The sequence below is a fragment of the Micropterus dolomieu genome, linkage group LG04, assembly GCF_021292245.1.
Source record: "Micropterus dolomieu isolate WLL.071019.BEF.003 ecotype Adirondacks linkage group LG04, ASM2129224v1, whole genome shotgun sequence".
NCBI classification, from domain to species: Eukaryota; Metazoa; Chordata; class Actinopteri; order Centrarchiformes; family Centrarchidae; genus Micropterus; species Micropterus dolomieu.
In genome coordinates, this window is record NC_060153.1 from 20,812,851 (window position 1) to 20,825,504 (window position 12,654).

General features: G+C 39.1%; 1 protein-coding gene across 8 annotated transcripts in view; it reads left to right on the forward strand.

Moving 5' to 3' along the window:
• The window catches only part of LOC123969225 (calcium uptake protein 3, mitochondrial-like), a 33,401-nt gene that overhangs the window by 294 nt on the left and 20,453 nt on the right, over window positions 1-12,654 (forward strand). For 7 of the 8 annotated variants that reach the window (XM_046046401.1, XM_046046405.1, XM_046046403.1 and 4 more), the window contains exons 1-6: window positions 1-22; window positions 4,860-5,007; window positions 6,437-6,468; window positions 7,557-7,635; window positions 11,097-11,144; window positions 12,283-12,365. The exon at window positions 1-22 is cut by the window's left edge and continues 292 nt beyond it. In XM_046046401.1, coding sequence (XP_045902357.1) covers window positions 1-22; window positions 4,860-5,007; window positions 6,437-6,468; window positions 7,557-7,635; window positions 11,097-11,144; window positions 12,283-12,365 — 412 coding nt within the window. The remainder of the gene's footprint in view (window positions 23-4,859; window positions 5,008-6,436; window positions 6,469-7,556; window positions 7,636-11,096; window positions 11,145-12,282; window positions 12,366-12,654) is intronic. The other variant, XM_046046408.1, reaches the window with a different exon arrangement.

Consider the following 12,654-nt stretch of genomic DNA (forward strand, 5'->3'; position numbering starts at 1 on the left):
GACCGTGGAAGCCAAGGAGAAGGTAGGAGGTTCAGCGATCAGTGACAACAAGGCTTTAGTGACACGTCTACACTTGGGAGGTCAGTGACAGAAAATGCGTTGTCCTCAGTGTTGACATAAAAGTGATAAAACTACAGACCAGTGAGACAAAACGCAGAGCGCACTGAGTATTTTCACATTTGCTTCCGCTAAGATTAGACACACATAGGGCCAGTTAGACGGCCCACTTCTGTTTTGTAGCCCTGGTGTGGCTGGCAGTTTGCCTCTCGGGCGGAAAAAAATGTGTCATTCATTCCCAGCACGCCCTGTGGAAACAGTTCGGTCACTGTTTGGCTGCACGTCGATGTGCGCGCGCAGATGCATGAATGGCGCTTTCCGCTCGAGCTGGTGCTGAAATGACAACTCGTTGAGGATGTTACTGTCAGTCAGGCAGCTGTGTGCAGGGACTGCCAGTACAGAGAGGGATGTTTTGAACAGCGATTTAATGCAAGGCCTGCTTATTGAATAGCTTCACTTAGTTCCTGTAATTAAGGGCGTCACTTTGTGTTGAAAAGTGGTGGGGACATTTAAGGGCTTATATTAGGGGTGGGACGAAACACCTAGTCCACGAGACGTGAGAATGCACAATACTGGAGTCATGAGAACAAGACAACAAGATACCCCAATGCTGTTTAGAGGAAATATTCATAGATGAAATAGGCTATTTGAATGGGGCTCTGGGGTCCTCCCCCAGAAGATGCTTAGCGTTAAACTCTTTAAAACTCTTTACATTAAATTTCTTGCATTCTAGAGACATTTTCTGCACCAATTTATGGTGGAAATGTCTATTTATATCAAGGGAAACAGAATTCATGTATATTCATATGTTAATTCATAAATTCATGTGGCCCGTGACAATTCAGACTATAAAAATATTATGGAACATAATGCAGTAATCAGCAGTTTGTTTTATTAGCCTAAGTTACTTTTTTTTTTTGGAAAAGGCAGATCTGTTTCTTCTATATTTACATTGCATTTCATGTTTCCTTATTGTGCAAGTAAAACTTTCTAATAGAATTTTTATTTGTTATTTAACATTTCTTGTTGCAAGCTTTAAGAAATCTTTTAGCAAATGCTTTCAAAATCAGCCATTTCAAAAAGTGGTGGGGACATATCCCCAGTGTCCCCAGTGTAAATGACACCTATGCCAGTAGTCAAAAAAAGTACAGTATTTCCCCACAATATAGAGGGGTAGAAGTATTAGCATAAGTAGTATAAAATTAATATATTGAAGAAAGAACCTCAAAATTTTTGACTTTTGACAACCGGAAGTAGGCTATTTAATGATTAGCAGCTCAGCAGAGCTGAAACAATAAGCTGAAAATTAATAATAAAAATTAATAATAAAAATTATAATAAGCAAGAATTTGAATAATAGATAATCATTTATATCAGTTTTCAAGCAAAAATTTTTAAAAACATTATCTAGTTCCAAAAACGCATTTTGTAAGGGTGCACTTTACTTTTCTTGTTTGTAATCGTACTCTGAGTACACAGTACATTTGAAGGACAACTTTGGCTTTAAAAATCTTAATCTATAATAATCTTATTCAATATTTTCAGACCATTTATAGGCCAAACCTTTAGTTGAGAAAATAATGAGCAGATTAATCAGTGAGGGGAATTTGTTAGTTGTAGTCCTAGTTCTTATGTATCTGTAAATCTGCATGCTACTTTAATGCGTGTATCCTTGATGTGCCTGCATGTCTAGATCCATGTGTGCATGCACATACAGAAATATCTGCATGTGCATGCAGATATTTTGTTATATGTGTGTACATGCATACCTAACCTATCTGTCCACTGCGTGTGTGGCTTGTTCAGAATTTTTATAAATTTGACCTTTTAAGAATAAGAATGATAGGTTTAATAAGGTACCGCTTCTAACTACAACTTTTGAATCACTGTTATCTGTTTTTGATATTGATTCACATATTTTGGCAAATTAAAGATAAAATAAAGATGAATCATTAAATAATTACCCCGCAATCAGGTGCTAAATGGCACAAACCCAATTACTAATCATGACTTCCTTTTTATGTGCTTTTCCCCTACTATTGTATTAGTGTATGATATTGAGTTGTTACTGGGAATGCATTACTTAATAACCTAATCACCATTTTTTTTGTAGCCCCTTTAGTAAAGTAGAGCACCACACCACTGTCCTGACATGTAGCTTGTAAAAGTTACCAGGCGGTCCACCAGAGCACATTTACATGAATATTCACATCCATATGTCAGAAAGATTACTAACTTAATGGTGACACCTCATGTTAAACAGCTAACATAAATATTGGAATAAATATTAGATGTCCTGATTTGGGCCCAGGTCAGAGTCCTGTAATACTGGGTAGCTGCTGATATAGAGTCCAGTCTAATGCTGGTATTCATCAAAATAAGCACGCTCAAGCTACAACTTCAAAATGAGATAAGATAGAACTTGATTTCAGAAGATTTGCACTGTTGATCAATTATGTATCTGGCACACTGAAATAACAGCTGTTTTTGTAGGCCTACTGAAATGATCTGACAGTACCAATAGTTTATTGGAGCATAGTAAATCAATCTAAAACTTGTGGTAAAAATGGCCATGAATCAATAATGTTAAGTTGTGTAAGGTTATATCTTCTGAACTGCCAGGGGTAGAAGAGGTGCCTATTGGGACACAATGAAGCAGGGGTAGCCAGTTTAGAAGCAGGGGACCTAGCCCATAATCAGGCAAACAGGCTACCTGACTGGGGAACAAGCTGGCTAGATAGCCGCCCAACTGGGGAACAGGATAGCTCCAGTGGGAAAAGGGGAAAACGACCATCTGTGACACAATAAAGGTAGTCTGTAAGGATTTTTTGGTTTAAAGAAATTGTGAGAAATTAGATGCAGGGAAAGAGAGCAAAGCTGCAAGAGAACATAAGTTCATACATTCTCAAAAACAAGACAGTAATTCTAAAAGGAAACAAGAAAACCCATACTGCCATGAAACAATAGAGTGGGTTATTTGATGCTCCAGATACCTGGATTTGGGGGGCTTACTAGCAAGAAGAGCTTGCTTTTGGGCGAAAGCCCAGAAATATGAGATGGACAGGACCAAACTTTTTAGCCGAGACTCCAGATAAGAATACTTTTCAGATTTTGAATGACTGACACACAAAGTGACTTGATGTCTGGTTGGCTGACTGGCAGTCTGGACACTTAAGACTGCATGTTAGATCCCATGAGTAGGCAGTGGCTCCACCACAGTGATGCTGGGCTGGGTTTGTGGCAAGGCTGGGCTCGGACTCTTCTGGTAGCTGTGTTCTCATTTACGCTGGTTGAACTCCTCAACTTAGCAAATCAGCTTGGAAACTGTTAGGCTCAGAGGCACAGAAGAGGCAAGTTCAGCATCAGACAACAGAGAAAACTTCCGGTATGGAATTGTATGAGATAAGGAGCTGGCAAACAGTGTTTGCAATTGCTGAGACCTAGTTTGTACTTGTAATTTTATGGAACAGAAAAACTTGATGTCAGGAGGGAACACATGATGGTTAGGGTTTAGGACAGTTTAGCTCTTAGAAAACTGAGGAGATGGACTAAAAGCTGCAGCTGTGAATAGAGAACACTGAGTTGCCTGAGGGGAAAGCACCTGGAGCATCTGCTGTGCAGTCAGGAGAACAACACTAGGCGACAGGAACAGGTTTGACTGGGGCTTTATGACATTATAACTACACAAGAAGTGTGCACAGTGTACCTCACTGAATGTAATTTTAAATCACTGCCATGTAATACGTTTTTTCCTGAGGAGCTGACATTACTTTTTACATCATGTTGTGCAGCATGGCATGTGAACCTAGCTGCCTTTGCAGAACTTTATAAACTTCATTCATTAGTGAGAGTCAAAGCCATGGGCGTCTATGCTCTTACACTTGATTACAGTGCATTCCTATGAAGCCGAGCACTCATCTCCTATTCGTGTCTTCAAAAGCCCCCTTGGTGAAGGCAGCATCAAAGCTTTATGAATGAATCTGTGTGCTCATTAGCATGTTAGCTGAGCTGAGCAAGAACCTCGGTGCACTGGGCCCTGCGGCCAAACAGGTTTAAATTTGGAAACCTCTCTACTGATTACACAGCTTCATGCAGCACAGTCTGTTGGCATAGAAGCTCTCCTACACTGCAGCTAATCAAGTGGAAGCCCTGGCTCCTCGCACAGAGAGAGAGAGATGCTAATCAAGTAGAAAGTAGTGACAAAGTAGTTGTGTGTGTGGTGTGTGCCCCTATTCTGTTATTGTACTGCACCAGAGGTGCTGACTGTTTATAATCGCAGAGAGCTAAATGGAGAGAGTTGATGCCAAGAATAGATGGAACACCTCATTACAGAGGTTCAAAAGTAGTGAAGAGGCACATACAGTTTAAACTGTGCTGTCTGTATGAGAGGCCAGAGAGTTTTCTCTTCTCAGATTGCTGTCGCAGCGGGGGAAGTCACATTTAAATTATAATCATTGGGGCAAAGTAACAGGTATCGCTGCATGGATTATTTAATTCTGCTGATTAAATAGCAAAGTATTTTTTTACATGTGCCTTTCTTATAGCTCACACTCTTCACAACACAAAATATGATGTTCATAATAACATTGACATAACCAAAATGCACTCCTTTGATTGCTTTGTCTCCTGCCTCCAGCCTCGTTGGTTGTTGTTTTGCTGCCTGCCCCCTTAAAATATTTTGATTGGAAAAAATATCCTAAAAATAATAAAATAAAACCGACAAAAAGTAGTGCAGCTAATCAAGAGGGAAACACAGTCACTAATAGTGTATTTTATTTTGCGTTTTGGTTTTATGTCTACAGGGACGTCCGTTTGACTTCGATGATGGAGACGTGTACATGTCATCCCACGAGCATCGCTTCCGCACGTTCAGCTCTGTGGAGTATGATGGGCAGCTGTACATGACTCCACAGAACTTCATCGAGTCAGTCACCATGAGCGAACCCAGGAGTACGTTTCACACCCTCACAAATGAGCTTTTACGCTTGGATTCGATATTCCCAGGACAGAATATAGTCAAATTAAGGGCTTTGTATCCACATGAGACCTTGCGTAGAAAAGATAATTGTTGCCGTTTGTATACTGTGTAGACACCGTGCTTTTCTGGCCCAAAGTATCTTTGAACTTCAGATAGAAAGTGTCTGTAGGTTGTTACTTGGAGAGAAATTACATTCTCTATTTGCATCAATTCTGAAAGTCATTTAAATTTGATGTCAGTATATAGTTATTTTTGTTACCTTGCCACTTTCTCCTGGTATGAACATGTCACTTATATTAGGACTGTATCTAGATTTTGAAAATATTTTAAATATATCATGCTTCCATAATATTACAATGTTGTTGTTGTCAATAGGGTTGACCAAGTTGCTATTTTACTGAACACATATGTGCAGTTTAGTTACATTTCTTTAGTTTCCATATGTGAAGACTCACTTTGTGTTGTAAATGGGTCTTTATGTGCCTTTAATAACCAACAAAATGTTAAGGATTATTAGTTTGTTGATGGCCATCTCTGATCTAAAATTGATTTTCCAACATGGAAGTCACTGTCAAGTGTAAAATAGATCCCTTTTTGTCTTTTAAGTGAAACCAAGTTTAAAAACACTTTAAAATCCTGGGTTTAAACACGCCTTTGCTCTTTCTGTCAGCCTGCTGGCAGTCGTAACAGATTAGTCCTGGCCAGCCAGCCTCAAAGCAGATGGCTGTACAACTATTGTTTAGTCTGAGGTTAATGTTAGTCAGACGCGCGCGCGCACACACACACACACACACACACACACACACACACACACACACACACACACACACACACACTCTTGCCCACATTCCATTTGCTCAGATTTACCCTCTCTCTTAACCAGTAAATATCTAAACCAGACACTTAGCTTGTTTTTTCTTTGTGACAACTGGTTTAAAAATGTCCCTGCAAGCGGCATGTGTTTGTATTGCGTGCAAACTGTGCACCTGTATGTGTGTGTTTACATCTACCCTGGCTCACTGACATATGATACAGCCGCACATACCCTCTCAGCGGCCGACATCCTCTAATGCCCCCTTTGAAGTTGAATTAGATGAACTTTGTTGTATAAAACAGAACAAAAGTAGTATGTGCTTTTACGGGGACATTCCACCTACTACAAAGACGAGCACGGGGCACTTTAGATGGTACAAATGGGCCTGTGATGATGACAGTGTATATATAGTGAGTGTGTCCGTGCGTGTGTGTGTTGTGACTGTACCCGGCACATTAAGACCCATTTCTAGATCATACAGATGCTATCTGACCAAGCCCACCCAAACTCTCTTCTCCTCTTTCCCTTCTTGTTCTTGTTCTTCTTGTTCTTCTTGTTCTCTCCTCTTTTGTCTTGTTCCCTGGCAGACAAGAAGCCCTGGAGGTCCCTGACCAAACAGGTGGGAGACACACTCCATGTTGCGTTTTACATCTATTGCAGGCTTTTTTTTTAATACTCTACAAAGTTAAAATCCAGATTTTGCCAGGATTGCTGACGAGTTTCTTTATGTAAATGTAAGAGTTCTACATCAAGTGCCTGATTCATCAGTGCATGATTGCAGATAATTCTTTATTGTCACTCTATTATAAAAAACAACTGAGACTATTGCAAGCCTTTATTGGCCTCCAAACTGCATTAAACACTGGATGCTGTGCCAGGCTTGACCCATTCACTTTTTGAACACTTTATTGTGTTATCATTTTAATTTGAATGAATGAATGAATGAATTATTACAAAAGAACAAATATTTATGAATTCTGCAGCCTCTGATCCATTCATTTAGCGCAATTCAGGTCCTTTGCTTCCATAAGTACTATTACTATTACCAAGATGAAATCTTAAGACAGTCTTAAAGGTTTTTTAAGTTTTTTTTATAAACTGTTATGTTTACATTCAGTACATCTTCACCAAAGGTATCATGTTTATCCTTAAAGAGTAACAAATGGGTTGAATGCATTTCATTCCACAGAACATATTTTTACATGCATGTTTACACCAGCTAGTAGTCTTCTTCTGCCCCGCCTTCCCTGCGGCTTGCATGCAGTACACATTTGTATTACTGCTCCCTACAGTAGGCAGGTCGTTCCAGTAGAGCGTGAAAAACCAGCGATACGGGAACCTGCTAATCAAACATTGCTCCACAGCGCCACTAGCAGTCAAAAACTCCACAAGTTACCCGTTTGCCACCAATGGATGTATGCAGTTCATGTGTCCATACATTTCTCTTTAAAGCACAATCTCAGTGGCACTTCACGTGCAACTTCATATATTTTCAAGACACTTGTATTTGTTTTCAAATGTTTCTTTAAACAAGTGACAATGAACAGTATATTGATGAACCCTATCCTCCCTTCCATGGCATGCCATCCTCTCTTTCTGTTTCTGTCTATGTAAAAGTCTGAAGTTTGGCAGTGAAGGTTTGTGATTCTGTGGTGTGCCATCAGACAACTCACTTGCAAAATGTGTGTTTTTGTGCATGTGCCTCAGGAGCTGGAGAAGATTTTGACAGAAACTCCACCAGTATGGCGAGGATCCTCCAAACTGTTCCGCAACCTGAGAGAACGAGGTCGGAGAGAAAATACACACACACACACATACAAAAAACAGAAGCAAAGGCACCTTGAGTACTTTTGCACCCACTAATACAAACACACAAAGTAAATAAGTAGCAGTCAGAAAATAACAAGGTCAGTGAATGTCAGAGGAGTAGGATTTGGATTTTTTTATCCATTACAGTTTAATTTGCTTTTTAAAAATATACTTTATATCTTAAATATATACGTTTAAATTATCTGCTGATATGAGGAGTAAATGAGGAACAGTTATCCATTTTGCTTAATTTTTGCAGCTTTTCAGGACACTTCTTTGTGTGTATGTATACCAGGGCTTACCTGCCGATGTGTGACTAAATAGTGCATGTGAGCTTGTGTGTGTCACTGTAGGTGTCTCTAATCCGGGGTTGGAGCCATGCTGTCCCTCCTAACAGCCAAACAACCTGCTGAAAAACTAAAAATAAACCTCCTCTTCTCTCCTCTCTTTGCATACGGGAACAGAACAAATTATACAGCACCATAGAGAGAGGAAGAGGGAGAGAAGCTACCCCTAATTAAAGCATTTGCTTCAGGAGTATGTGACAGAGGAATCACACAGTCTGGTTATGAGTCCCCGTAGTGATAATTACACACACACACAGGGGGATGCTAAATATAACACACCCTCTCTTCCTCTACCATGATAATGTTTTACACGATGTAACTAGTGTATGTGAGTGTGTGTTATGTTTGCACTTCTAGGACCAGTTTCCAGGAGTATTGCCTTCATCATTTTTTTTCTTTAAATCAAAGAGATGGGAGTGCAACAACAGTGGCAAAAAGCTGAGAGAAAATGAAAAAAGAGATGGCGAGAAGGAGAAAGGGGAGCGGAGAAAAAGACCATAAAAATACATGAGGACTGAGGGAGTAAAAGAGGAGTGGGGAGAGTACAAAGACAAAGAGGGAACAGAGAATGTTTGTAAATCTATCTATGTGTCTATTCAAATTACTGATGGCATATTGCCCAGGCCACACACACACACACACACACACACACACACACACTTTATTACCCCTAAACCACTCATTTGTTGATTCACACATCAGTTCAGCAAGCCAATCCCATGTGGATAAGCTGTATATATGTGTGTGTGTGTGTGTGTATACTGATGTCAGGACATGCTTTCTTCTTCATGCCATGATGAGCGAGGACAGTTAAAATCCTTGGGATGGCTTTGGTTTTCTGAGAATGTCAAACAAAGGAATCCAGAGTGTTGCCTGAACATTGCTGACTGTGGGTGTGTGTGTCTGTCTGTGTGTGTATCAGTATGTCAGTTTTGTTTGGCCATGTGTTACACAGTAACCTGGCACAGTGAAATTATTACTAATTTAGATCAGATGTATTCAGCACTGTGTTGAGTTTTTGTTAAGGTGATTATTGTAACATAGCATGCAGGAAATTTACATGACAGACAACAGCTCATAGTAAATGTTTAAGTACAGTGTAATGAGATTATGTTTATGTTTTACCTATGTAAAAGCTTTATTTTTAACTAGAACTGTCCCATATTTTGGTGATTTCAAATCTATGTTACAGTGCTGCTATACTGTATGTTACCCAGTATGACAAAGGTGCTAATGCACATTAACATGAAAAAGATTCCTATATTGTATTTATAATGATGTTTTATGTCATTTCAATGCTCGTAATGTGCTTATGGATGATGTTTTATTATTTTTCTATCAGATCTGCTTAAGTTTTGACAAACCCCAAATTTGATAGCATTGGAAATTATCTCATTTGAGATTTGAACATGTGTGTGGCATTGATTTATTTAGGTAACTGCAGCTTTTATAAAGCTAGGAGGTTTTTCTTGTTTTCTCAAAGAACTTAATTTAAGTCACAAAAGGTTATTCCACTGAGATGTCGTATCTGATATTGGTTAACACAAATAAACCTGACGGTGCTATTTTTTACACACTATCAGCAGATCAAGTTGTGGCTAAAATACAAGTCTAAGATTTGTTTACATGTTAGCTCTGGTTTGGTCCACAAATATATGGTGGTTTATACTTGCTTGATCCCTATCTCTCCTTACCTGCGATCATTTTTACTTTGTGTATGTGGCATTTCAAGGTGGCCAGCTAGTTCACTGTGAACTTGAGGGAATATGCTAGCTAGGGATGTCTGCTTTATGTGGGGGGTTGGTGAGAGTTTTTGTGACTGATGAGGAACTGCTAATCTAATCAGCTGAAAGCTGCAGGGGATTGTGATGTTGATTCTCAGTAGGATCAGATTTACACTTTCATATTAAAAGGAATGATATGGATTATATTTTAAGCATTTATTTAAAACCTCTGACCAGCTGAAAAGCTTCGAAAGGATAAACCAAAGTATCTGTGGAGCAATGATTAGATTTCAGTGATCATAAATCAGACGTCCTCTTCTAACAAGCTTCATGCCTAATATGTGTTTCCTGCAGAAAACTTTTTTAACATGCTAGGTAATTAGGGATATAATGGAAACACCAACCTTCTTATTTACTGTATACTTAACTCAGACACTAGCAAATATAAATACATTGCAGAAATAAATGATAAGTTAATGTGATGATAAATAAATTTAGTAACAAATTAAATATAATTTTGTTAAGACTGATCATTGACTTTGACTGAAAGTTGTTCCCCTAATGATGTACTATCTGGGTATCAGTGTTAACCCACCTTATTATTCAGCTACTTATCACTGAAAGTAAGTGTAAACATACACAGATGTATTTTAGAAACCTGAGTAGGTTCAGAGTGTATCTCCTGCTCTTTGCACAGCTCAGGCTACATGGGGAAAAAGAGAATTTAGTTCCAAACCAGCTCCTCTACACAAAGCAGTCGAGCATCAGGAAGACACAAGGCTCACACTGGACTTAGCTGGTGTCATGTTCACCCATACACACACTCACGCATATACACACACATGGGAAAGCAGTCTCCCATAACACTCAAGCGAGTCACCCTGAACTATCTGAATGATCAGACAGAAAGCGAAAAAGAGGGAGAGAGAGATGAGTTGGAGCTACAAAGATTCCTAAATGGGCCTGAGGCAAGAAAGGATCATCTCCTAAAACATTTTTCACTGGCTTATCCAAACACAGACACATACACATGCACACACCCCTACCAGCCAGTGTCTTTGCTTTGGACACTTGGGGTGTAGAAAAAGAAACGGTGTGTGGCCAAATGGCTGTTGGCAGCTCAGCTCCAGAAGACACATTTTAAGATACTATCTTCATGAAAGGAAGGATTATGTGTGTTAGTGTGTGTGTGTGTGTGTGTGTGTGTGTGTGTGTGTGTGTGTGTGTGTGTGTGTGTGTGTGTGTGTGTGTGTGTGTCAGGAGGCCCACAGTCTCTGAACATCTGTAAACATTGTGTGTGTGTGTGTGTGTGTGTGTGTTGAATGTGACCTTTTCTTTAACTCTGTCTGTCTTTGTCTCATTACCAGGCATCATCTCATACACAGAGTACCTGTTCCTGCTCTGCATCCTTACAAGTGAGTCAGTTCAGTCTCTCTACACATCCTTCATCGCTCCAGCTCATTTTCTACTTTCTTATTCTATCTTTCTCTCGCTTTACTATAGCAGCATGCTGTGATTATTTTGGGAGGACATGGTACATGATATGAACTATCCTCGGGCCCACCCACAAGTTAACAAGAGGCAATTATGAGACAAATCTGGTGGTTTTCCCCTTCCCCTTGGGCTGAGACAGACTTTGAGAGCGAGACAGAGAAGAAAAAAAACAACCTCTACTTTTAACATTTCAAAACTTAAATAGACAGGAATGTGAGGCTTGTTCCACGAAAAACTACTGCACTCATTTCTCACTCGTTAAAGTAAAAGTATTTTTCTGCTCTTCTTTCCCTAAATTCAGGAAATAAAGTATTTTTCTCTCCTGTAATTGATCAGAAAACCAAATTGTCAATGCTTTTATCCTTTTTAACTGAATAAAATGAAAATTGGAGGACATTGCCTCCTTGAGAAAGTCACAGGAGTTTTGCATCTAGTGCAGCTCAGTGTGTGTCCGCATCTAAAGGGAGGGCAGCCATTAATCATGACCTCATTAATCAGTAAAGGGTCTGTGTTATCGCTGTTTGATCAGTTTAATCAACGTTAATTTGAAACTTATATGGGAAGACAAAAACAAAAAGTCTTCATTTCTTACAAATAATAAGAACAACTGTTATTGATTGTTGAAATTCAGTTGGTAAATTTTAAACTAGTCATATGCTCCTTATACCTGCATAAATTTTAATAATAATACTAAATGAATGTATACAATGTCTTGGCTGAAGTAGAAACAATTCCTGTTTTGTACCAAAAATGTATTTTTTGTGTGGTTAATCAGTAGCATACATTTATATTTCTAAAATAAAGACAAAAGTAATACAATCTTTATCTGATTTGGTAGGTCAACAGTTATAACCGATCACTAAGAAACATGTACAGTGGTATAGGACATATTCAAATGTTAACTGTAGCTCATAGTCTAAATAGATTTATCCACCTGCCCTGTCTCCCTCCTGTCTAATCTATATGCCACTTCTTCCTGTTCCATGTTATTTCTGTTTAACACACACCCATGTATATACTTACACACTCACCCTATGTGCTCTCCTCTCTGTTCTCCAGAGCCCCATGCTGGCTTTAAGATTGCTTTCAATATGTTTGATGCAGACGGCAACCAGATGGTGGACAAGAGGGAGTTCTTGGTGGTAAGTCTCTGATACTGAGAGAAAATCCATCTGAATTTATGTTATTATTAACATCACCTTTTTCTCCCATCACAAACCTTAAAGTCACACTGCCCTTTGTTTTGCTTTTTTCACATTTAAAGCATTTAAAAGCTGATTTTTAGTTCACTTTTAGTGTTTTAAACAGCGGAGTAGCCTTTCTGTAATAGCATTTCTCTAGATTTAAAAGCTATAAGGGCTACATGTGTCTTACTTTCCATCTGGGATGGGACAGAGATTTTCAGTTGAAAACACTGCTGCAGGCAGGAAG